Below are 27,940 nucleotides of genomic sequence, written 5' to 3'. Positions count from 1 at the left end.
GAGAATATGCCGTGAAAGAAAGCTTGATAATTTGCTTACATCAGTTAGAGCTGCTAACAGTTATTAAATAAACCACAATTAAAGTCATACTTTTGTGAAATCAAATATGTTAAGGTGGGTGGAGTACATAGTACATACTTAAAAATTAAAGATACTTACAAAGGTTAGTTTGAATGCGTTACAGAGACCATTTGGGAGTCCAGGTTGACATTAACATAAATATTTGGAAGGTTATTTTAATACATTGTTTCTATGAAGTTATTAAAATACAGTTTCATCAAACAAGTTAAACATACTTTGCAATAAATACAGATAGGAAAGAAATAGAACACTTAATAATACACTGGAATGATTTTTTAAATCCTAATTGTATAAAACAGAGCGCTATACATATTCCGACTGAAGGAAATTTAAAATTGCAATTAGCTATGTCAGATAAATAACAAATTAGGAATTTTACATAGATATTTATAGTTCACTTCATATTCTAAATTTTCTCAGCTGAGTTCTTAGAATACGAACATTTTAAAGTCTATTATTAGGAAATTAATGCAATACTATATGCATGTGGGCAATGAAAATGTTGTTTAAATTAAAATTTGGTTATATATGTATAAATATAGGTAACAGTAGAACATTCAACCTCTTAAAAAAAGAGTGACAAGTCATGTATAAAATCATAGGATAAATAGTTTGTTTGCATTTAGAATGGCTGTTCATCTTAATCGGCATTATATTATGAACAGATTCATCTAAAACTAGATTCTGGATACTATTATTATACTGTAGGAAAATAAAATTTTGTACATAACGTTTTAGGTGTTCTTCATGCTCTCAGCACAAACACCTTATGCCTCATTTCTTGCAACAGTGGGGTCCGGGTGTTCAAACTGTTGTAGAACAATGGGACCTTGGATCACAGTAATCAGTGGCCTAAGGTAATTGTTGGATGACTGTGTCATGCACCAATGGCCTGGGATCACATTGCACATTAGTGCTACAGTGACCTTCTTGATGTGACATGAAGAACACCACTGGAATTTCAGTGTACTCTAGAGAGTAAACCTTTCTGATCTTGTTGACATCAAGAGAGAGTTACAGAGGAAGATACATGCTTCAAAAATTATATTGTTGGGAACTTGTGAAATGTTTCATTTGAATGGATAGAATGATAGTGATAACTTAGATCCATTGTGAATAGTAACCCACAGAATGATTGACATGTGAAGTACAGATCTGAATTTAATAAACAAGGTCATAAATAATACTAGGCATAATCAGCATCCATTGTTATTAGATTATTGAGTCATTTTAACATAATTTTCTTTGTTAAAATACCTAGAGATGTATTCTGCAAAACTGTCACATGATGTAATGGAGACTGTGGAAGATAACTGTTCTACATCCATAACACTTTTCAATTCATTGGCCATGTACAAATTACATATAAGAGAGACCTCTTCCAGTTTTTCAAGATAGAAGCCTGGCATGTAAAATATGACTTCATTTCAATTTAATTTATGTGCATTTTACAATGCTGATGGTTTAGTTGTGTGTATTTTCTTCATTTCATTTTTAATCCGTGATAATAGAGAGTAATTTTAACACTAATATATGCAGAACATAAGATTGATAGCATCAAATTCATTACTGCTAATCTAAACTGTATTTACTTCTTTCTAAAATAGCGGACATCAGAGCAAGAATACCATCATGTAATTTCTAAAACTGTAAGCGCTATGTAGTAATGCCTAAAGCATACACTGTGGACTCCAAGAGCCCTTAATAGCCATTTAATGACATTGAATTGTTAGCATTACTTAAGATCTGTAGTTTCAAATGTGAAAATTGATAACATGAAGTTTAATATGATAATTCTATCCTCCCAGAATTTGAAACAAGTTTTATTTGTTTATGAGTGTGTGACAGGTGAATTAGATCATGAGGGGGAAGGTGATTGCTTATTGTACCTATACAGGCATTATATTCTCTAGAGTTTATAACATTTCTCAGTTGCCTTTACGAGGCAACAACCCTACTTTTCTACATTGAATGGTGCTAGAGTTGGTCCCATTTGAAGATTGTAATGATTGCCTCGTTGATATTGTTATTAGGAATTTAAGAGTAATAACTGTGGTTTGTGTACCATTGACATGACTTTTCTACATATGTTCAGTGAGAGTACCACTTCGGCTAGGTTATGGTTGGATAGATAGATGGATATGACCTTCACATATATTAATTTTATTTTTTGTTTTATATAAGAATTCCTAATATACATATCCATGCAGCAGAATGATGGTTGGAAACACCACTGAATGAAGCCTGTTTTGATACCTAGGTGTAGATGAGGTTATAACAATGAAGTGAATCGTAGAGACTGTTTGTGAATAACTGAATTGGGGTGGCTCAGGTCAGTGTTTGTTGGTAACAGGTAATTTCCTGATCAGCTGAATAACCATCAGTTGTTCCCTTAAAAACTTTCAGTTTGTTAGGTGAAACATTCACCATGAATCATGGTTAATATTACATCCATCACTGAGTAAAGTTACGTAAGAAAGTATAAAAAATATAATAGTACAAATAAAACAGTGTGAAAAAGGACAGTAAACTTTTGATAAAACTGTAAGTGTTGCAACAGTTGTGCAAATATATATTTAGAAGTTTTCTATATAAAGCATTCAGTCCTAATTCATCAATTTTACATATATATTATTTACCTTTTCAGGTACTGGTCTTTGAAAACACATTATTTCATATATTCATATATAGACTGCACATGATTTAGTGAACTGCTTAAGGCCATGCAATATTAAATTAATTAGAAGTGTATTTTGGTATTTTGTTATTAATATTGATTTTAATTATTGATTGTAAAAATTCAGACTAATGATCATTACCATTGTTGGTAACATCTTCATCTTGTCATTATATAGTAATGAATTTATATTAGCAACTCCTACCCTTTTCAGAAACGCAAGCCTCTTTAGTCTGACATATAACTAAAACAGAATTTAATATGTTATACTATACTAATATGCATGAGTGGCCACAGTGTCTAGGAATGGAAGACAGATAGGATGTAGGAGTGAAACCACATCTCCTTCCTCATACGGAAGGTGATTCAGACATGAGGATGATCTTATAGTCAAACTTCTGGCCAAAACATTGTCATGTGAATAAAACCAGGCCTCAACAAACCCCTAGCACCAATTTGTCATGATGTTTAAAATTTTCACTGTAGCAGCTATTTTTATCAGTAATATTGTTTGCTCAAAATATGTGAAATTTAAATATTACTGGTCACCCAGAGAAAAAATTTTGAGGTGGTTCCTGGCCACGTGAATTGAAAACAGAGGATGAAAATGCATCTAATTATACTTTTATTTTCATGCATGAAATGTAGTTAAGATACGAAGTCAATTTGAATCCATACATCATCTGGTCAGCATATCATGTATTTAATTTTGTTATTTGTGGTTCTGGGTGTTTGATTGTTAGATCTTTTTGTTTTGGGGGCATTGCACTACTTTGAAAAGTCTGTAATTTTTGTTTTGATTAGAAATGATTGCATCTAGTGAAAAATAAGAACAAGACAGATTTAAAAATTATGACTTTAAAGCACTTAACAGAATAAGGACAGGAATAGAACTTGCTGCATAATTTAATCAGAGAAATTGGCAGTGAATGACTGCAGCAAGAAATACTCATGTCATGTCAGTTTCTCAGTGAAGGGTTTGCTGGAAATATGTGATATGTTTAGTGTTGTTTTCACTTGTCCTTATTCTTATTAAGTACTCTGATTCTTCTCTCATCCTTCCTCTTTGCTGAGAAACTTACAGCTTCTTATATCTGTACTCAGTACTTCACATACACATCACTAGTCTTTTTGGCAGTAACACTGCCACCCTAAATGAAGTATTTATTTACACAGCTAATATTTAATTAGTATAACATTTCCTAACTTTCTTATTACAGGAAATCTTTCAGGTTCATTCTGAAGTGAGAAATACATTTTTCACCTTGAAAAGCTAGGCAGTTCTAACATTTACTTCTATAAAACCATTCCCTCTTATGTGGTTCTTTCTCTTCACAGTTTTTAATTCAATTTGATCTTCATAGTACCAGCTGAAGAACATTCTTTATGGTCTTTTGGAAGGTAAAAAGCAACATTCATGTTTTTGTTATGCTATGGAATGGTAGTGCTGAAGAAGGCCATAGATAGAATGTCAGTGATGAGTGCGACAAAATAGCTTAACAAATCAAAAAGTCAAAAATAGACAGTGGCTTCATAAGCCTGCACAAACATAACCTATTTCTTAATTTGACCCCTGATTACCAGCTTTTGTACAGTACATTGAAAAGTAGGGACTTGGGATTTGTACTCTCATACTTTGCATTGAGGATAGTATTTTACATGAACAACCAGTGAACTGGCAATACCAACATTGAAACTACTAACAAAAATAGGTGTAAGCATCTCCCTGTATTAGCTGTATTGCACAAATCAAAGTCACATGTGTAGACTTCTTCATCATTTATTTTTGACTTCTTCTTAATATAAGCGTAGGTGATCTCCTTGTTGGTGACACAATTTCTGTAGTACATTTCTAGAACCCCTGCAGCACAAGAAAAATGGTAGAATTAAATTTTCAAATTGCATTTATGACTGTTATGTATGTCCAGCATTTAGTCAGGCTTTTATGCATTATTTTATGGTCCTTGAATTTGGAAATGTTTTAATTCAAATTGGAATTCTCTGCTTCTACTGAATTTTTGAAAAGTTAAAAGGTATCACATAAAACTGACTTACCATCAAAGTCATCAGATGAATGATTACTAGCATCTGTTTCTTCTCTTGTTGCATATTAAACCTAGCTACTGTTTACAATTCCTTGCCTGTATCAAGCTCAGTTTGTTGTTTTAGCCATACAATTTAATGGAACTTTGACACCACATAATTTATTTGGAAGTCATTTTTATTTGAAAACTATAAACATTTATTTTAGCAGTCATTGAATTTTAAATCAATTCACTGCTCTCTAGATCTGAATTTATGGGGCTGGAACTCTATCTTCAGTCAGGGCTTTTTATGTGCCAAGATAACTGAAATTGTGTTCTGTAAATTGTGTTCCATAATTTTCTTGAGAGTAATTTTATGTTAATTAATAAGATTTCAATCTCATGAGGTCTTAAGCAATGCATTTGAACTTGCCATTGGGGTCCTTCATGCTGACTATCTCACAACCTCTGCTACACTTATGTGTCCGAACTCTTTGTGGGTCGAAGTGGCCCACAGAGCAGACATCACCATAGTCATGGTTATCGTCCTTGTTGCCGTTCTTGTAATCTGATGGGTTCCAACTGCATATGTAGCACTCTACAGCCTCAGCCACTGCAACAGAATCAGGCATGTCCAGTAACAAAAGAGCAGAACAGAACAGAACTAAATTATGCAACTAACAAATAAATCAGTCATCCACCTAACCAAATCTTCCTTGAGCAGTTAATACGTATTTATATAACTAGTGAAGAAATATTCAATTTTTATGGAATCAAATTACCCTGTTTACATAAGCCCTCTATTTAACCCTGTCAAGTCCAAAGCATTGCACAGCATTTCATAACAACCTAGATTTTTATGGTGGGGATTGATAGCATCATGCGCAACCTCTGAGGTGGAGTACCACCTACTGATTGGCAGTCTGTGATTCTTCTTTATTCCTTATTCACAGCTGCAATCCATACCTGGACATGTATTGTCCATCTGCAATATTAGGATACCCCATACCAAATGGTGACTCATTTAACTTTTATTATAAAATTAAACCTCAGGTCATTAAAGTAGCTGGGATCAAGATAATTGAAAATGGTAGTACCATTACTAGAACATGTGCTTTTATTACATACTGAACACATTTTTTGTATGAACTACTTGAAGCACTGATTAATTTTTCCATGCACTGAAATATTAGGATAATTCTCTCTCATTTTGTTTCATCTGGACATTCTGGGGAGGAAAATTATGCAACTCATCATGTATGTTTCCCATTCCCCTTCTAATTTCATCCTGTATTTAAATATTCACCTCAGAACATTGTTTTCAGACACCACTAGTCTCGATGACATTTCAAATTCTCACAGTGACGTGTATGAAGATGGCTGTCTTGTGGGAGGTGATAAGGTCCTCTGAAATGTTGGTCCATATCCACCAGACTACTTGGTGCAACATTCCAGAAGACTGCTATATTCACCACTGATCTCATTCCTATGATAGCTCACCTACGGTCCAGAGATTGTAGTAAATGTATTTTAATCTTATTTCATTTTATTTTTTTTAAATTTTTTTAAAGGAGACAAGAACATACATTCTGAACTGAATGACAAAATAAACATCTGAAGCATATTTGGCTCTTAATTTAATAAATAACAAAATTGTAAATGACAGTACTGCACAGCTTTGAGGTACATCTGTCTGGTCATTTTCAGGTATTGGGACTCTGTATTGGTGAAATGATCAAGAACAGAGTATGAAGTTATGCAGTTATTAAATTGTAATATCTGCCAACAGATTAAATCATATTTGTTTAAATCTTGTCAGTCTAATCACAATAAAATTCCTATTAAATATTAAAATATTACTATAATTAACATTTAAATATTTAAAATATATTAAATGATGTTCTCTATCGAAAAGTTCGATTTACATTAGATCATCACTTTTTACCCGACATGAAGATAGTTCTTTTAGTGTTGAAACATGTCGTGTAAAAAGTGATGATCTAATGTAAATCGAACATTTCGATAGAAAACATCATTTAATATATTTTAAATGTTTAAATGTTAATTATAGTAATATTTTAATATTTAATAGGAATTTTATTGTGATTAGACTGAGAAGATTTAAACAAAAATATATATTTATCACAATATGACGCAACTTTATCATCTCAAGATTAAATCATATAAAGCAAAGTAGGTTCATTACTTCTGCCTGTTCTTCCAGTATCTGAAGTTAATCTATTATCATTTTGTCCTGTAGTATGATTACATTTCATGAAGATGCACCTTTCAACCACATATGGAAGGCTATGGAATTTTAGGATTTTTTGTTTTCACCATGGTGAGTCTGACGATGGCTGTCTACTAGGTTGTAGCACTGTGTAGTCTGGTAGAAGTTTACAATGCTTCCATCATCAAGGCCTGATGGGCTAGAACCCAGAAGATAGCCATCTTCTTCCTCTGCCATTTTACTCACTGTTAGAACTAATGATGAGATATATCCCAGTAAATATAAGCAAGTTCAGTACTGGAATCACTTCCATTGCCTGGTCTGCCTGTAAGCAACAAAATTCAGTTCAGAGAGAATACCAGACAATTTAATAAGTTCATAAGGGTGAGATATGACCATAAATATCCAACCTAACTTTAAAAAATAACATACAAGGATCACACTGTTATCATGTTGCAATTTTTTGGTACTACAGATGATTTCTGAAACATTTAGACATGTTTATAACTTCCCTCATAACAAACTTTGTGTTGTCTGGCTGCAGTCGGTCACTTTATATCATATAATATAAAACCAAATTTACATTTTGTCATAGACACTTCCTGTATCCCAAAATTTTGTTACTAGTCGGTGAATTGTTTTTTTTTATTCTGCACTTCCTTGTCGTGCATTGCCAACTGCTTCATGAACAGCGGCATATGATTTTGATGCGAAGTGACGTTCGAGAATGAACCCGTTTTTCTCGTGGATACATTATGCTTGCATTGACGCACCTTTTGCGCAACTGGCGTAAGCAGCGGCCTGGCAACCAGGGTGACCTTGACTCGAATGTCACGGGGAAGGTTGAGACCTGTTTCTGATTTTTTAAACCGAAGGACACTGTTGTTGTTGGCTTGCGTTTTAAATGGTATACCATGTGGAAAATAGAGTTTCTATTAGACGGGTATCTCCGTTTACACTACTATAAACAAGCTTGAAGCCTGCTAAAAATGTCGTCATACCTCAGTTGTATGTTGAAGCAATTGGCCTTTAAAGCACCTGTTGCTTCAGGGTGATTAAGTCGAGAAGAATGAGATCGGCGGGTCATGTAGCGCGCATGGATGGGACAAGATTGTGCACCGGGTATTGGTCGGGAAACCTGAGGGGAAGAGACCGCTGGGGAGACCTAGACGTAGATGGGAGGTTAAAGTCAGGGGGGATTTATGGGAGATAGGAGTTGAAGGAGACTGGATTTTGTTGGCCCAGGACAGGGTCCGGTGGGGGGCTTTGGTTAATTCGGTGATGAACCTTCGGGGTTCGGCAAGCCATCTAGTTAGTTAGTTAGTTAATTGCTGGCGTTTCGGCTACAGTTGTTTCTGAGTTGTATGGACTGGACAGTCATGTCGTGTTATAAAGATGTACGGTAAACTGGAGTGGAGCGATTCGTAAACACGTGTTGCCTTAGTATTTTGCAAAAGAACGTGTGGCCTACTTCCCGAAGGAACGCTTTTTCAATGTCTTATGTCTTTTCCACCATACGAACTTTCTGCAGCCACAGCGGTCGATAGTTGTGAGGATGACGTCATGGGAGAGTTATTCACCTCGCAGAATGTTCTATTGACTCCCAGGGGATCATTTTGACAGGTGTCAGTTGTCGACTGAGAACTAACTGACTATTACCTTATGAGTCATTAGCTTTGCGTGGTTACGCATTTCCTGCTATTAAGTAATGCTTACTCCATATTACTCACTCGCAGCATGCAGATCGTGTTATCTGGGTAATCGATAAATTAGTATTACGCATTTTAATTGCCACACAGGACAATGTTTTAGCCACCATTCTTCCTGCAGAGTTTGGATGTCGAGGATTCAGATTTCTCTCAATGCAGGCAGTGCTACAGCAAAGCTTCCACATGAATTTGATGGCTTAATATTCATTCGTGGCTACAGTTCTCTCTGCAGTTTACTCGCCTATGGTTATCAAGCTGTGGCACATGAACCACCAGTTATTCTTGATGTTTCGTAAGTCCAGGGTTTGAAGATGTACAAAGACCGCAATCCTGAGATTTTTCGCGGTTTTTTCATGCGAATGTAACAGCTACCTTAAGTCACAAGATGGAAACAAAACAATTCTCATCAAAGTAATTTTTCGTCGTAATGTATGAATAGGGTCTGTAACTCAGGCCATTCGAGTTGACTGTGGCAGCAATGGGCCGTCCTCTGCATTGTCGTCACACAGAACTAGCATGCAATAAAAAAACTCTCTTTTCAGGAGCTGAAAATAATTCCGTGTTTAGACAGAATGAAGATCAAACCGATCATAGAATGCGAGCTTTCAGTGAGTGATATCCTTTGATATAAAAGCTGGTGCAGCCTCGCATCACAATATTTTACGTCAAAGCGAATTCTAGACATTCATGTTTAAAAGTGATAGTCCATATTATTCTGATTAATGCTAGTGACGTTACTTAAGCAGTTGCAAAGCCGAACATGCTTCAAACCTGTGAGGTCGCGGGTTAAAATCTCGGCCCGGAGTCGGGTTGTTGTGGGTTTCCTCAGTCCCTCTGGACAAACGCTGTACAGAAACCTGAATTAAGCCGTAATCCCTTCCTTACAATTTCTCGTTTATTGTTATTCTATTGTTCGACGATGAACTATTGGCTGCGTCGTTAAACGAAACATGAGTAAAATAATAATGTACAAGTAAATATATAAGCAATAAAAGAAGTTCTGAGAAGAGCTTACGATGACTGTCTACTTTCGTATGTTTTAATTTATGTGAAGAGGCTACCAAGAATTGGAAATCAGTACCTAAAAAAATTTAGTGGCCTGGTGATCTGGGTGTTTTGACGAAAATTAACAATGTCCGGAACTGCACAACTCGTCGAAAGTATGAAGACGGTGCGTACCAAAATAGAATTCATTATATATTCCAGGCCTTATTTTTTCTCTTGGACGTGTCTGTCGACGTATTTTCAGGCAACTTCGAACGTTTACCTCCGAGTGGTAAAACTTACTACATAAGTTGATATAATTTTTACCTTATTACATTTTGTCTTCTATACTCGTTTTTTCAAGTTCAGTAACATTTAAAAAATATTTTAAATTATTTACGTTACAGGCCAATGTTGAACCACTATCACTTCAAAATATACCCTCACTCCAATGAATTTGGAAGTAAACATCATCAGAAGTTACACAACAACAGTAATTAAGTTTTAGTTTATAAGATTATAATTTTTAACTTTTAACTTTACACCTGAAGATGGTTCAATGTAACCGAAACATATAGTAAAAAGATGTACCAAATATGTAAATGATATTTTAATATCTTATGTATAAATTTTATTTATATACAATTGTGATTATACGGAAAAAACACGAATAATTAAACTTACTACAGTATATTATTAATTAGGTTACGAGTCATAATCTCTGGTTTTACGTCGGTGGACCCTTGAATGAAAAGCAGAGCCACCCCTAGCATTTAGGTTGGGAGGAGCGTGTTGTGCGTGTGCAGTTCTTATTTAACCCCCCGTCAAACTTTTCTCATGCACAGAACCTATGTTAATATTGACATTGATAAGTAAGGGGTGAAATTGTGTTCACTTTAAAGGGTGAAACCTCATATCAAATGTTGAAGGGTGGTGAGTAATTTGTTCATAGTAGTATCATAGTCTACTTGCAGATGACAATTTTGTAGCCTTAAAATAAATTTTACGAAGTTCCATGAAATGTCAGGCTCAGCACAAAGAGGGCAGGTTTTTACAGGGTGACGAAAAAAATTACGTTATTTAAGACGACACAAATAAACAAGTTGACGGATTTGAATTAAAATCACAAAGTTGTGTAGAACATAACTGAATACATGTACAAGAAGATTTATCAAATTTGGTTAATTCGTTACACAGAAAAATATTTTCATTTTCAATTTACAAAATACGGTTTGTTTATTAAATGCTCAGACACTGCTGAACGGCCATTGCTCTGACAGGACTAAGAAAGAGCCGTGAAGACTTCAATCAGAATTTGCCGGTTCCAGTTTGGATTCGAACCATGTTTCTTTTCAATATAAGTGAGACGCGACCCAATGGAGTCAATCGTGGTAAATTTTCTTTATGGGGGTGAACCTGTTTTACTCTATACTCTTTTTAATCGAAATGTTCTTTATATGCCGGTTTTGGATGACACCCATCGGCGAGGCAGTCCCCACTCTTCTTTGGCTCACGCCGGAAAATATGCGTTTTTTACTTGGAGCCCCGATGGAGTTCAGTTAGAAGAGCTGAACCGTAACGGAGCCCAAGGTGAAAGGAGGCTCATAGCTAGCAGAGTTTATGCTCTTTGGGGTAAAAGTTAATTTGGTTCCCGAGTATGAATTGCTGGGAAAAGTTTTTACTTTTTTTTGTTATGTATAATTTGTTGTTCCATTTCCAACGCGAGACGTAGCGTATCAGTATTTACATGAATAGTAGACAAACAGGCTGCGAAGCTGTGGACTGGATACTGACTTCACATAATGTTCGTTTGCGAGCTGTTGTGATGATGTGGAATTAACGTATCGAAATCAGAAGAGGGCTTGCTAATTGATCGTAGACAATTGCGTGCTTCTCGGCGCTGGGCTATTGGTTTTGTAGAGATGTTCACTCAGTAATTGTGTTTGCTGATTGAAATGGGGTCATGAAAGTTCTGAAACGTAACCATCTCACATAGAAACGTAAATCATACCGTATAAAATGTACCGAATATGTCTCCTTTCTGTATCAGAAGCAGTTGTAATCCAAATTAGGCTGTGGACTGAACTCATACCGTATGATTATTATGAACAGAGACTTTCGAGGATGAGCCACATCGAATGTTGAAAATTACCCAACGTTTTGGCAATCAGTGTAGTTGCCATCTTAAGGTGAATATATAATGGTTGGGAGTTCTGGAAGCCTCTTATAGGGTAGGCACTTCCTGCGCGCAAAAGAGGCCCACATAAACAAAGTGTAAATTTGTTGGTTGTTAAGACAGATGATACATATAGTTGCACCGTATTTGTTCATAGATGTAATGTTGGAATATCGTGACCAGTAAACCAAACTTTGGCCGTTCCTGAAACCAATGATCGGTTTAATGAGTGGGCGAGAGCAAACAAAAATATGTCCAATTCGTAACGTGGGAGTGGGGGGGGGGGGGGGTTACATACTGTCGCATCTTGCACATCCTGTATGAGGCCACCAGCTGGTTGAACACAATATCGTGAACTGGAACTGAGTGGGCAAATAACACAAATGTGACCTCTTGCATGGGTTACATCCGTTCGTGACAGGCCTTGCGTGGTGCAGGCAGCAAGGATGCTGGAACCCAGATGAACAGTTGTTTCTGTAAGAGTGTTCTAAAATATCTCATCCTGTTCTTCTTTTTCGATTTCCTGAGCCCACTAAAATCTTGAAACACCCGAAAGGATTATCAGCATAAATTCGTTTCTTTACTGGTTTGATCAACAACGATATTGAAGATGTCTGTCGTCTGGGTTGATGCGCCGTGTAGTCTGGTAGAAGTTTGCCGACGTTTCAGACGTACTTGCTGCCTCCATAATTTGGGTTAATCGCCCTGAAACGTCTGTAAATTTTACCACACAGGAGACAGTCATCTTCGCTGCTGTGAGAACCGAAAATCTCAACAAAGGTTTTATCAACTGGACAAGTTTTGTAGAATCGAATTATTATGAATGATGGACTGGAAGGGAACGATTGTCATCCGCTTCAAAATGATATCCTGACGTAGAGACATCACTTCTCCGAAACGTCGTTTTTACCCAGTTTTGACGCTACTAGTCCGAAAAGATTTCAGTAAATACAAAAGTGTTGTGATGAGTGTATTTGTTACTTGTAATTTTTTGCCCGGACACATGTTACAAACATAATATCAATACGTATAACGAGTCTGAGTAGGGAGTTCGCTTGCTTACATCCAGCTACTTTCCAAGGCGATTTCTTCTTCGTTGGTTTCACATTATACCTCTATGCTACAGTTCTTATGACCAAGACTGTACTTGTAGCGACAACTGGGCCCACAGGCCAATTCGAACCCAATTTTGCACGTGTAATATCAAGCTAGGGGTCACAACCTTAATATAATCTGTTTCTCCTACGGAGTAACCTAATCAGTGACGCGGTAAGTCAGTAATTCAATTGAGGGATGGGATGTCATCAGTGACCAAGCACCCTACTTTCTGGTAATGGGTGGAATTTTAAGATATTTTTAGTAAGTATCAAATGCAGTCCGGTACGACATAACATTGGTGACAGAAAACATTTATTCCCGAAATTTTGAAAGATCATTTTAATAGTCGAATTATGGAACAGTTTGGATCGGCTCCAAACTCTTGACATGTATTAGGCAGTTACACGGTTTGAGTTTCAACCGATGCTACCGACTTTCTCGTCTGGAGGTTTTTGTGGGGTCCTCCGCCCCTCTTTATGAATTCTGACCGTGAATAAACGAGATACTGTAACACCGACATTGTTACGACATCGTCGCCAGATAATCATCCCGAAATTTTTATTTGATAATAAACTTGAGATTTTAGGACCAGTGTTTTTATTATGCGATTTTCCAAGAACACATCTATCGCCTTATGCTAGAAATGACTATACACTTGTTTTCGAAATGCGTTCATCGATAGTCTGCCTGCCATATTCGTTGTATTCATTCAAGGTAGATATATAAATGTATATCAGTACGTAAGTGTGATGCAGACTTTCAAAAACGCATGCTTACCTACTTAAACTTTAATGCAATGTATGTTGTCATAATTTTAAGACTTTTTGACTTGTGTCTTAGAATACATTTAACCTAAACCGAGTGTTCGGTTTTGCATGTATGCCCCCCACCCCATGCTAATAATTCCTTATCTTCGCAGACATAACGATTTGCCTGCGCTAGGGCACACTCTCTTTTCGAAATTAGCCTTAATTAGGGCCATAAAGCATCGAATAAAAAGATTTTCCCCCTCCCAGACACCAGTTTGATGTGTGATGGACGGGCATTGTACTTAGAGCCGCCTACATTTGTTGCAATGGCTAGGGTGGACACATCCCACGTGTGTGGGTTAATGACAAGACTTGGATGTCTTTGCAGGCAAGGGACTGACAAGCTGGTCTGCCTTCATCCTCTTAATAAACGCCACCGTTTCCTTACTGGTTCGCATTCCACATGGAATTATTGCGAGTCTCTGTAATTACTGTAATACACTGCTTACAAAAACAACACAAACTCGTCCAATGTAAAAGCACTGTTATACTGGGTTTCAGACAAGGGCAGAAATCAACAAAATATAATTGTCGCTCGTTGTCCTCTGAAACGTTGGTAGTAACCCACAAGACCACGCGGCCATAAAACTGCGATCGACATCGAGAGCCTCAAATATCGGAAAATGTAGTTTTGTTTACCAATAGAATTAAAGTGTAACTCACTACTTGCCACACTCAGACACTAAAATACACAGAACTCGTATGAGATAGTACCGCTTTCACATCCTTCCTACCATTGGATGCCACATGGCGTACGTAGTTCGTCGTTAAAGGATCTTATTGTGTGAAGATGGATGTCTTCTAGGTTGTAGCGCCGTGTACTCTCTTATAAGTTTGCAAGTGTTTCAGAGGTGCTTGATGATGGAGGCAGCAAGGACCTCTGAAACGTTGGTAAACTTGTATCAGACTACACGGCGCTGCCATTTTCATGACAATTTGAAATGCTAATGGTCTTCTCAATGATTTTCTACTCACCATCTAAAATTGTACTCGTCACGGGCTAGTAAACAACGGTTTCTTTATTCTTTATGACACACCGCGTTTTCAAAAGTTCGTAATATTTGAGGTGTAGAATGCCAATTTACAGGTTAAGTCCTAATATTTCTAATATCCTCTTATTACCACCTTTTTATTTATTTATTTATTTATTTATTGCAATATGAACGACTGTGAATACCTTGTAAATGAAGCTAAGGTTCAGAGTAATTGTGTTGACATTACAGCTTCATGGGGATGGGAGTGTAGATGTGGAGGTGATATGTGAAAATTTTATCATCTCCTTTGCCATTAAGTAACTTTCGTCGGAACATACAAAGTGGCTCATGTCTCTTAACGGTTCCGTAGGGACGAAACCCAGTTACCGTCTTGTAACATTTTCAATTACAGTTCTTGCGCAATCTAAACCGTTACAGCAGCACCTTGCAATTTTGTTTTCGTTCATATAAAAGCAGTCGTAGAAACGAAAGGAGTATGTTCCATCTGCAGGAATCGTAACGACTGCCATATTGTAAGGTTTTAGGCGTTCTTTACACTCACGACAGCGTTGAACTTCGTAGGAAGAGGTAGTGTACATCCGTGACATAATCCTCAGAGGTTTTATACCCAATTCCAGTGCTATGGACCATTTTGATCAATAAATAATTTGGCTTGAAGCCATACGCTTAATTTATAATACACAGGATACATCAGATCATTAAGATATAAGAAATATGATTCGGCATGTGTATCCCACGTGTATAAACACATACGGTCCATTAGAAGGTAATATGCAGAGAGCAGATTTAGAAAAGGAAAGCAATTAATGATTAAAAAAAACAATATTACATGTACCCAATTTCACACAGAAAACAGTTGAATTGGGGAACAAAATTTGGAAGAAAATAATTTCCTATTTTACATCGGAGCACGAACAAATGACAAGCGGATGAATACACAGACCGCATGCCTTACCGAACACTACAATAACTCACTGGCAGTAATCCGACAGCTTTCAGTCCAAGCAAAGGGAAGATACGGTTCACCCAAAGTCAGGTATTTACATACAGTGAGGGCACACTTCCATTTATAAACCTCATGCATTTATTTTTGACGATGTATGATTCTCATCGTAGTTCTTATAAAATACTTACGTGCAATACATATAATTAAGTGGTTTTTGGTTTCAGCGTGTAGGAACACAAACGAAACCTAATAAACCAACATCATTCAGAGTGAAAACAAGGTTGAAGACTTCATGTTTTATTCCTTCACAGCTTATTCTTATTAACGGACTATTACTCATTACTGCACACTTTTATGTTCAATAAATCAGATTAACGAGGTATAAATAGATGCATTAATATGAATAGCTCTTACAGTTTTAGATAGCAGACGACATTTGGTTGGAATAAGTTGTTTTCCTAAGTAAAGGATTGTTGATGATACCTCTGAAGATAGCTTAGTAAATCGGAAACATTTTGGGCAATGTATACTAAAGAAACATTGTAACTAATACAAGGCTTGAGGCTTTCACGGCGACTAAATGCAACAGAAACTTCTCGGGCGACAAGCCGCTTCAAAATGGAGTCGTAGTCCAGCGTTTCAGACACAATCTCCGTGTTCATCATCAGGGAATGTGACATTCTCTGATGATGGAGACTTTATTTTATTGCAGATTGTGACTAACTTATTATTATGGAATTCAAAGATAAAATATCAAACTTGAAGTGTTCATACTTCAATCGTAGTTTCAGTTAAGATTTCAGGTTCTCAAGGACGCGAGTATGCAGATCGCTGTCTTTTGGGTTCGTGCTCAGTGTAGTCCGGCAGAAATTTGCCGACTTTTCAGAGGTGCTTGCTTCCTCCAACATAAAGTCGATGAGACAGTAAGCACCTGTGAAACGTCGGCAAACTTCTGCATGGCGCACCAACACAGAAGTCAGCCATCTTCAGTCGTTGTTTCTTTTCGGTACTATTCAAGCAGTTGCCTGGGAGGACTGAGAAAAGCCACGAAAATGGTAGTCAGAATAATCTCTCCAAGAAGGAGTGTTATGTACCACCCCACGGCATTAAGTAAGAAGAAGGTTAGCTAACGGCAGTGCTTTAGCATTAAGAATCTTAATTTATCCTCGCATACGCCGGTTTTAGAAATTATTTCTGGGGGGCAGGAACACATTTGCTATGTGTTGTTCGTGCACGCACCTTGTCGCGGATTTAGTTAACTCGATCTGTGTCCGATAGGCGCCATGTTGCGTGGCCTTTCCCCCATCATTGAACTCGGAGCGACAAGAAAAGAAAGTGACCTCATTTTTCCTCGATGTACATTACGTAACACTTGCATCTTTCGTTCCAGGTTGATTCTGCCTGTAGCTGCAGCGAAAGACATGACGTGACCCAGCTTGAGGTCAGTAATGCTTGTTGTATTAGGCTTAGTTCATGAATTATAGTACCGGATGGACGTGTAATTTATTGCAGCCTGGAATTATTTATTTGTACGAACTTGTGCCCCCAAGAACGAACAGAAACTTGTTTTTCCAACACGTACATAAAAAGATAGAACCTTTGATTTTAAAACACTGGCGAAGGACATTAACAACGATACAGCGTTATAAAACATTTTCAAAGGCTGCTCGTTAACATTTCTTCAGTTTGTTTTTCCGCTGTGTTCGATGAGGGGCTGTATCTAACAGATAACATACTTAAAACAGCACTATGGTCATTACATCCCTTTCTTACGTTGTTTTAATTTTTAAATCCCGTATTTTCTTTTCGGAGACATTGGGTAGACTGAGACAAAATTTGCTCCACGGACAGTTGGCACCACTGCTTTTCTTTAAGTTTGTTCAACTGATTTATATTAGTGAAGACTGACTGGAAGCGCTCTGTTGTAAGATAAAATAAAATTTGATCGTTTTCCATTTTGATCTTAAGTCTGTTCAGTACTTTGTTTTTCGTGCAGTTAGCATAGGGCTGAATATTTCATAAGAAAACTGCTTTATTTCCGAGTTCAAAGTGCATTTATTTCTCCAGAATTCTGCTGCCGCTGGAGTCTTGCACGTGGTGTGGGCTACATGCCAACCGACTGGGAATTTGACCAAATAAATGTCAGACTCGCGAGATCTTGTTCATTTATACCAGGGGTGGCCAACCCAAATGATCTTTCGGGCCACTTTGGAAATGCATCATAACTCCGCGGGCCACATATAAAATTATATATCCCCATATTAGATTTAGATACACTATAGACATTTTTTTGGAGTGAAAAATTGAAACATAATGAGTTATTATTATTGTGTTTACTATTATTCTTACATCAACAATCAACTGTGCGTATCTAGGTATGGTCACTGCGTCACTGAGGGCACTTAAGAGTGAAACATAGAACCTGTTATATTAGATGTTCCAAGATGCACGCGCATCATGAGTTCGCAGAATATAGTTTAATTATTCTGCGAACTCATAACTGTAAACTCATGAATAAAACAGGCAATATCTGTCATATATTCGCAAGAATATTATTTTAAAATCAAAGTTAATTTTTTCTCATAATTTCGACAGATAATTTTTGAATATATGGATGCACAAATAATGTATTTTTCTAATACATTGGTTTTTACTACTTTGGCCATTATAAAATAAATATATTTTGTAAAAGTGTGATGAATCTCGCGGGCCGGAAAAATGTTCAAGGCGGGCCACATGCGGCCCGCGGGTTGGCCACCCCTGATTTATACCAATCTGGCCATTCGCCATAATTTTGCCACCCATCCCAAGTCGTGATTAAACTAGAGCTCATTGGACAGATAAATATTTTAGACACGAATGTAGTTGCCAGTTATGAAACATTGTCTGGTGCCTGAATTTGGTGGGTGTTTGGTAATTGAAGGCGACACTTGACAGACAAATCACTGGTCATTCAAACTGCTTCAACAGCATTATATATAATGATTTTCGTAGGCTAGACAACATGTAACATCAGCTTAAGTTCATGTCCGTCGCCTCGGTTTTTCTAAAAATAAATGCTAAAGTAACGGAATTACGGATTTATTATTTTGTACGAGTTGTCGAGTGTTTTGGTGTCGCATAATCGTATACAATTACTCGCACGCATACACATTTATTACTGAAGATGACTTCTGGGATGCTGGACCGCGTAGTGTGGCAGAAATGGACATATCTTTCAGAGGCGCTCACTGCCTGTAATCCACAAATAGAAATGGGTCGTGTTCAAGTGAATTGAATAAACTTACCATCCGAATGAAAACTGTATTAAGTGTAAAGTTACAGAGAGAAATGAGAAAAGGTTTAAGAAACAGTATTTAGCAAAAGAGTGAAGATGACAGCGACATTTAAGCAAGAGTAACTCAAATGAAGTTTTCAGGAAGAATACAAGGGAAAAAAAAAAATAAAGGAACAAATTTAATTATGTGTTTTAGAGGACGGATTTTGAGACATGCAGAGAAGTTTTATTCAAATTAGCAGGAAGGAAAACTAAGACAGAAAATAATTAAAACGTGGAATTAAATAAAGGAATACTCAGAGTTGTGATTAATTTAAAAAAAATATAGTAAAATTTAATGAACACGAAGGAGAGTTTACAAAAAAAAAATAGTGAAGTTATATTTAAAGTTTCATAAATAAAAGTTTTGAAGAGCCACTGTGCAGACATACAGGTGGGATAGATATGTGCCACTAGGCTTTAAATTAATGGTTCTAAAATTGTGGTTCTCGCAACTCTTGGAAAATTTCTTAGGCTCTGTAACGGCACTCTTTCAGATGCACATGTTGTGTAGAGTCGAATGAAAAGGGTCGCTCACATCCTTACCAACTCGCTGTTCTTAATTCTGTTCTTAGCTGATGCTATGCAACATTCGAAGTTGGCACAGCGTCGCTAAACTAATACACAAGACATAGTCTTAGCATGTCATAGAGCATCGTAAAATAACTTAAGGAACAACAGAATATCTGTGACTCTCGTTATACACGGGAGTTGCATTCTTGCATATTGAAAACGCGTAAAACGGGAAAGGGGGTCGTCAGTGGTGACTCAGCTGAAGTAGGTAAGGGCAGAGGTGAACGCGTAGGAGCTTCTTCAAGGGGACAGCGTCTCCAGCTCAGGTTGAAGGGACGGACGAAGCGGAAGTGATCCTCACGATACTGAAATAAAATCGCGGACAGCAAAACCGCGTGTAACGAGAGTCCTCTGTAGAGCTTAGACCAGCGATTCCCAACCTTGGGCGTTCGCGACAAACTTGGGATACTTATTCGAATAGGGAAAGAAAAATCGTAATAAGAGTACCCCTATTTTTAAGTAACGTCATTTATCGAATAAAATGTTAAATTATCATAAAAGATAATGCAGTTTAACTTATCACTAAAATATACTCAATCACGGATGACGTGGTGCAACTTTTAATTTTATACGATCTTTATCCTATTCAAAGCCTCGCGCTTACCAGTTTAGAATGTTTTAAATGCTTCAGGACAGAAACCAGTGGTGTGATTCTGTGATGATGGTAGATATTATTCGCTTTCGCTAACCGCAATCACATTTCTTGGCCAGTTGACTTACTGGAGAGTATTCAAGGGAATCCTTGGACCATGAAGTTAGTAATGGAATGACGACTTAACTTGTTCTCTACATTGTTCAAGCAAGCTTACTCAGCATCAGTACTTAAACTCGACCTACACAAGGCGCCTGTGGCCGTACTGGACTGTGACAGGACACTTTTCTTGCTGATGCCACGTTTTCCTCTGCCAGGAAAGCAGATTGCTACTTGGTGAGGTCACTCCTTGGAATTGTATTCCAAAGGTGGTGGGAGAGGTCTAGCAAACGCTGTGCCGAATCTCCGAATTATGCGCATATGCTAGGGGTCGACAGCCGGCGAATACCGAGTCTAGGGCAGCCGTGAAGTACTTGCGTTTTTTTTATCGATAATATCCAAAATGAACGGGTCTGTGCAAGTGTGTCGTGGGGTACTCGCTCTACGGTGCAGGAAACTGAAGATTGCTGTCTTCTGGGTTGTTACGCCTTGTAGTCTGACAGACGATTACCGACGTTTCAGAAGTCCTTGCTACCTCTGAAACGCCGGTAAGCTTCTACCAGACTACACGGCGCAGCAACCCAGAAGACAGCAATCTTCAGACTCACCGCCGTGGAAATCTCAAATCCTACGCGCTGAAAATTCTTTGCAAAGTCGACTGTATATTCGGCTTGTCAAAGAATAGCCCACTTTCTTTATGGAACCCGAAGGCTCATCACAGTGGGATACCGTGAACAGTATTTGAATTCATGAATATATATATATATATAATGTATAAAATAGGGAATAATAATGTCGGCCTGTCATCTAAAGCCGAAATAAGAATGTGTAAAGCCAAGACGTGCCTCGGGATGACATACGTCAGGACGCTGGCAGCACAACGACGCCGAGCATCCCGGCGCCAATATGAATAAAAGGAAGATGATTTGTACTGCGAAGTACCGAAAGGGAGCCACTTCGCCATGAAATAATAAAAGTAAGAATCTCCGAAACGTCGCCAATACAACCCACATCTAGCCGGTGGCATCACTCCGATACAATAATGTTTAAATCTTTCCGCCTTTCAAGCATGAAAAATATTTTTTTAATGTTGCAGGGAATGTCTAAATCCGACAGACGACCTAAAAAGGTTGAAAGAAATGGCTGCTTTTGAATGTAACTATTTACTGTTTGATGAATTTCAAACAACTGTTTGTATTTGTCACTTTATTCGTGAAATTTGCCGCGGACCGCACTGAGAATGCTGGCATGCCACTGATTTAGGAAGTTTCGTAAGAACGTGAATGTCCCATTGTCCGCAGTGCCGAAACCTAATCTTCCTTCGCACTGACGTTTGGGCGTCCGAGGGTCTTTTGCTTCACTTGTGGGATTTCACGGCTAAGTACAGATCACACTGTAGATGCGGAAAGAAGGAAGACTTAGCTCTTTCAGTGTACGCGTCGTATATTGCATCATCAGTATACTAATAAATTGTTCTCCTATTTTTATCTCTACAGCCGTTCTTTTCATAAAAGTGTGCCTTAATCGCTGTACCTGGTACCTCGTTTTTGAAAGAACAGCGGTAGTACTGGATTTCTGACGACATTCTTAGTGGCCATAAAGCCATTTGAGGCGTAATAATGTATTCGAAATCTTGTAATTTTACGATTTCTCGAGATCCCCTGCCCTCGTCCCCACAGCGTGTGATCTCTCGCGACCCTCCAGTTGAGTAACACTGACGTCACGTATATTCTGAACCACTTAAGAAGACTAAAAGTAGCTTGGCTTGTAGAAGTTTAAATCGATTTGCCCTGATGATGTGTTTCTGTCGTCTGGTGTTGATTTTCATCTAACAGCTTGCTAACATCGACTAGTGCTCTGTCGATCCGCCCTTGGCCTCGTCACATTTTGACGGCATTGCTTCTCGCGTGGAGACGCTACGCCAGCGATACGTTCCGCCAGAGATTTCAGACTCTCCCACCAAGCGATCGAAGTTCTGTAAGACTCGTTTAGTACCCCGAAGGGTTTCACATTTCGTACTTGACGTTTTCAGAGCTACCGTGCTAGGGATCACTAGAGAGAGATCATTTTGCCTAGAAGTCTTTGGCGATGTTCATGTTATGTTCATCCATCGTACGCAGTTTAAAAAGGCCTTAATAAATCCGAATTTCTTGAAAAAATAGATTCGTTTCTCAGGATAGATCTTCCTTTGTCTTCGGTAAAAAATGGAGACACGCCTTTTCTATTTGATCCGGTAGACCGAGCTATTCCCGACCCCTGGACAAAATCAATGTCTCTCTCCCCTTACCCCCTTTATACCTGAAGACGAAGGAAGATCCATGCTTCGAAGGATTTGCTATTTATTAAGGTTTTTTGAAAACAGACGATGGATAAATTCCGAAACAAAGAAAGCAGTGAGATCATTTTAGCCCATCTAAGAGGTATTTGCTCGTCTGTGATTCATGATGCTATGGACGCACGTGGTAAAGATCCGAGAATCATCAATGACAAGAAACGGAGGCGATAAAGTCTGTTTGGACACGTTTCCTTTTTAAAATTTTGGTTCTGAGCACTGGAACTGAAATCAGCTACAAGTATTGCATTTCAATTAGAAACACCCTGAACGCATGAATCCAGCCCCAACACCCTTCCACCCCTGTTACCTTAAGATCCTTTTTAATATTATCTTCCAATATGACCATAGGCCTTACATTTGTTTTCTCCTTCAGGCTTCCAAACCGGAATTCTGTGCGCATTTCTTTCCTTCCCATGCGTACTACATGCCCCCTTTATCTCATCATATATTCGGAAACTAACAACGATTTAACAGAAAACTGGCATTTTTATTTTCGGAAACTAGTCTAAAAATAACGCAGTGTGTAAACAATCATTCAGCCAGCGATTTTTTGTACTGCTGAAGGCTTCTTCCCTGTTTTGTGCGTACGTGTCATGGACACGAAGGGCATATTACTTTTCCGATTAATACTGATACATTGGCAGTGTTAATTAGTCCAGGCTTAATAATTCATTCTGTTTCATTGGGTTCAATTTGATTTATTAGAACAGGCGACGCGGAAACAATATATCCTGCCTATTAACCCTGAGTAGGATGTGATCAAATTCTTTGAAGCAAAATAGCTTAATTACTATTATCGTTTTACGAGAATAATTATTGGTTTAGTAACAAAACGCCTTAGGGTTTGCAGTTAACCCTTTAAAGCCCAGTGGAGATTGCATATTCTATCTGCTTTAATATCCAGGACCTGAATTTTGTATTTATGCGTCTTGTATTATTCTCAGAGTACATAGGGATTACTTCCTTTGCAAGCATCAATAAATTTAATTTTGTAATAGTGGAGTATTGTTTTCTTTGCGGTATGGATTGAATTTTTAAATACTAATCAGACAAGCCTTGTCTTCAGAGTTAACTGTAGAAGTGTGATGACACGTGCTTGTTTTAAAATTAAGCCCAACAAATGTGCTGTGGTAAACATTTAAAACGCGTTTAAATAGGGGGTAGAAGCTATTACATCAAGGAGAACCCCTCATTCATGGGACGTGTTTATTGCTCTTGTATTCTTCAAACAGCCGTTGTAATGTTTCAGTAGGTAGCTTAGTATGGCGGAAATAATTTAGTCGAGTATCTAGGATGTGCCCAGTTCGAATCTAGACAGATTTACAGGCTGTCTGGACAGGGTTTTTATTTTATTTTTGTCTTAAAAATGTGCAAAATCGCAAGGAATGTACTGATTTTTTCGTGGTTCTTTTGTAGCTGAAGGGGCGAATGAACTAGGCTCATGTGCAGTGACATCCAGACTTTGATTCGCGATGATGCATCTGTTCAGGGAATAATAATAACTAACGCGAAATCAGAAGTACTCAGTAAGTCTTTCCGTCCCTCTACACCGTCTTCCAAACTTCATAATTTAAAATTAAATTAAATTTGATATGAGGTACACCAAAAAGTTGTTCAAATTTCGTTGAGGTTCCTACACGCGTACTAAAGACTCCCCAGTTTAGACAAAATTAAAATCGAACTTTATCCAAACAACGGATCGTCGTTGGCAGAAGGAATAGGTTATGTTTTTAAGACCTATAACGTTTGTTCGAAATACTTGTGGGCATTGTTAATATTAACGAAAAACAAAGTAGACTTATTATTAATGCAGTCATTCGTACAGTTGATAGCATTGTTAGCAGTAGAATCTTGTCTTCTTTAATGAGTCTCGGGTCCATTGATGGACGTAGAATTACAGAGAACACGTTATACTGTTCGTAACACTATCTTACTTTGCGTGTCAACTTTTGTTAGTAGCGAGACAGCTGTAACAAAGAGGAAGGGCAGTTATGCAGTGTTATTGTCTGTGGGCACTTAATATTAAGAATGGCTACAAACAGCCTACATACAGTTACAGGATGTTTGATAATAAATAATATCGGATTTACTCTGACAAGTCTTTGAAGTAATCTTAAAAACTTCTTGATGTGGTAGGTATGTTTTAAGACGGACATAAACGAATGGGTACTTTTATGTATCACAAATAATAGCAATATATGGTCTTTATCAAATGCTGATAATGGTATTTCAAAATACTGCTTCCTACGCAGGAGGAGGTTCTCGAAACCAGGACATGTGTGTCACCTTTCTCGTCCCTACAGTCATTTGTCGGGACTTTTGCCTCAATCTTGTTTCTAATTCGACATTCATGTAATCACCTGAATAGTCTCATTTGACTGTACTCACTACAGACTATATACACAGAGCAGTTACATCAATTACAAGATATTAGAAAAATTGGGGATCATTATGAAACGTTTGGTACATAATTTATTGATACATATTTAATTTAGCCTACTTCTACACAAATGTTTACGTGCCTCGTTCCAATGGTTAGTTCGCTCTCACTATAGAACCCAGAGTTAACATATATTTCGCGCGACAACCATGTTTCATATTGGACGAACAAAAGATTTATATTTTTATAATCTTACCTATAAAGAAAAAATCGGTGGTTTATGGCATTGTGTAGAAGATTTCTTTCACCTCAAAAATTCGCAAGGCCAGCACGTTGGTATTACACCTGGTTCAAAAATAAAGTACAAAGTTGTGATATTTGAAAATTCGTTAGTTGGTTAAGTTTTATATTATGGGTAAAATACACAGTTGAAAGCTCGCCGATGTAAAATCCCAGAAACGTTTTTAGGATTCTAATGCTGTACCATCGAGTTTGTCGTAAGAAGGGGATTTTCGGAAGTGGCTTTTGGTATTTGTTTTTGTTCCATAAAAACGGTGACCTAATATTTTTTCTTCAGACCCACTAAAGCATAACATATTCACTGCTGCCGAGCAGTTGCATTATATAAATTATGAATGACTGCGAACAAGTACAAATATACAATGGCAGAAGTATCCAAGCAAACAAGTCTATAAATGCTCTATATCGATGTATTATGTACACCAGTAATACACAGACACGGCCAACTGCCTTATGACCAAGAGATGATTCTGGTAAACAACATTGGATGAAGAATGTTAAACAAGACCTTGTTTCTCTGACCTTTGTACGTTATTTTTGGAGTCACATAGGCCAGTATTCTCAACCTTTCTGGAATCGCGGACCAAAATTGTCTCGTACATTATTATTAAACAGAATATAGACAAACTAAAATATACAAGGAAGGCTTTGTTTTTCGTCAAATTTTTAATCCACCGTGGATACAAAACATCTTAAAACTTACAGCATCAAACAAAAATAAACTCCCAAATCCAGTGGCATGGTTCTGGATTTAGTATTTGTTTTTGGTTTTTAAGTTATTAGCTTTTCCAGAAATCTTCTTCATGGTTAACTACTCTACTTAAACTCAACAGTTGACTATACTTTACCACCAAAAGTAGTTTTTGGTCACCCTGTGCTTAATTTGCACATTTCTACCTCGTGATTGACGCGATAAAACAGCATCCTGTTTTCTGCTTCAGTGCAGACACTTCATAAGTGTTCCATTCATCTCGTGCGTGGAGTCTTGCTTCTCGTTTATTGTTCAACGCCAGTGACTCATAGTACGAGTATGCTCTGCGTTGTTTCTGTTTTTTGTTCGTGACGTAAAGTGCAGTTGATCAAGATGTTCGCAAGCATGAAACGCCTATCGATGATACATAATCGAATTTTCACTGGAGCAGACTGTACCGAAAGTAAGAGTCTCATGATACATTTAACGCGTAACTTAATTAAATTTGCCTCACAGACCGTGGCACAAAAGTGATTAGCCGAAAATTTATCTGCTATTATCTTTCGGTTTTCCCACCGTGTGCCAAAATTTAAGTCTGTTTCGTGTTGGTCCAGAAAAGGTGCTACGTACCTCGAAACTAATCTCGAACGAACAATAAATTTTTTTAGTATCCTACATTAAGTGGCTTCAGTTTTGTTCTGATCTCACAAACTCGTTCGTCCGCCGGGCAGCTTCCGATGGTGCAACATATAGTATTTCATGGAAACAGGTCAGTTGAAGATAAGTCGTCTGGCATGTTGCACCGTGTAGTCTGGTTCAAACTGACCGACGTTTCAGAGGTGCTTACTTCTTCCATTTCCAGGGTGATGAGTGAATAACTGGTCAATTTCAACTAGTCTACACAACCCAGAAGACAGTCTGTCTTCTTATAAAAGATTTTGTGAGAAATGTGTTTAGTAATTTTAAAACTTGATGACATTTAATCGTTACTTACAGATGGTAGTTATTTAGGGCCCCAACATTTCCTTTTCTTAAAGCTGATCTTTCTTAATGTAAGTTAAATTAATAATTAATAATATTGGCTCCTTGCTATTGGCAAACACGTAAATAAATTAATTGAATTGAACTCTAAAAGAAAACAAGAATTTCAATATTTGCAACTAAAGTGTCCATAGTATGAAATAAAAAAGGCGTAGTGATAACAATTGTTAGAAAAGGTGGGTCCAGTATCTTCTAATACACATTTAAAGTTTAGTTATGGTAATATGTGACAAACATAGTGTATAAATTTACAATACACTGACTAGTTGCATCACATTAAAATATCTATTAGTGATATTGTCAGTGAAACCAAACTTCACTGCTATGTTAGTAAAGATACGCAGGTAAGATCCATTTTCTAGGTTGGTAGTATCAACTTCATTTGCTGGTATGTGTGGTTAGAAAATTGTAAATTTGTTCCTAATCAATTTCTTCCGAGGTTACAACTTAAACTATCCGAATTAAGATTACCGTCTTTTGGGATGTTGCGACGTGTAGTCAGGTACAAGTTTACCGACGTTTCAGACTTGCCAACTGCCTCCATCATCATCAGGGTTTTATCCCAGACTACACTGCGCAACTTCCCAGAAGACAGTCATCTTCATTATCGCCGCCGTGACAAGCTGAAATCTCACTAGAAAGTGTTACATTTTCTTTAGCGTACTGTCATTGGCAACGTGCAATTGTTTAATCTTCGTGTGCTAGGGTACTTACCACCGGCACGCGTTGGCTCAAGATCTCCAGCACGCGTCACTCGGTGTTCGTTCCGCGACCCAACCAACTTCGTGCTCCGCTCGGCGCTGTTAAGTAACTGTTCGCGGCTCCAGTGCAATCGGTATCTCGAGCCTCGCTAAACTCGACGTGGGTGGACGCACGCCTGACGG

The 27,940-nt window shown here is 37.6% G+C and overlaps 2 protein-coding genes across 3 annotated transcripts in view; one reads left to right on the top strand and one right to left on the bottom strand.

Annotated features, from left to right (window-relative positions):
* Nucleotides 1-220: 220 nt before the first annotated feature.
* Nucleotides 221-27,940, bottom strand: LOC110831881 (uncharacterized). Of its 2 annotated transcripts, XM_087351796.1 has the most exons (5): nucleotides 27,771-27,940; nucleotides 25,281-25,369; nucleotides 7,259-7,337; nucleotides 5,216-5,395; nucleotides 221-4,619 (listed from the first exon to the last, which is right to left on the bottom strand). In XM_087351796.1, the coding sequence occupies exons 3-5, from the start codon at nucleotides 7,323-7,325 to the stop codon at nucleotides 4,414-4,416; spliced, it is 453 nt and encodes a 150-aa protein (XP_087207922.1). In that variant the 5' UTR covers nucleotides 7,326-7,337; nucleotides 25,281-25,369; nucleotides 27,771-27,940; the 3' UTR covers nucleotides 221-4,413. The 2 variants fall into 2 exon arrangements, with proteins under 2 accessions (XP_087207922.1, XP_021924028.1); XM_022068336.2 differs by lacking the exon at nucleotides 25,281-25,369 and having other exon boundaries at nucleotides 27,771-27,936.
* Unc50 (Unc50 RNA binding protein) overlaps nucleotides 15,731-27,940 on the top strand; it is a 62,414-nt gene continuing 50,204 nt past the window's right edge. Inside the window, exons 1-2 of the mRNA XM_022068332.2 lie at nucleotides 15,731-15,819; nucleotides 17,120-17,170. The gene's annotated coding sequence lies outside the window, so the exon portion shown is untranslated. The remainder of the gene's footprint in view (nucleotides 15,820-17,119; nucleotides 17,171-27,940) is intronic.

This window comes from Zootermopsis nevadensis, unplaced genomic scaffold, assembly GCF_977971745.1.
Source record: "Zootermopsis nevadensis isolate Lab colony 2312 unplaced genomic scaffold, Znev_1.0 Znev_ptg000002l, whole genome shotgun sequence".
NCBI classification, from domain to species: Eukaryota; Metazoa; Arthropoda; class Insecta; order Blattodea; family Termopsidae; genus Zootermopsis; species Zootermopsis nevadensis.
The sequence above is the reverse complement of the archived record's forward strand: the minus strand, read 5'-3'. Positions and strand labels throughout refer to the sequence as shown.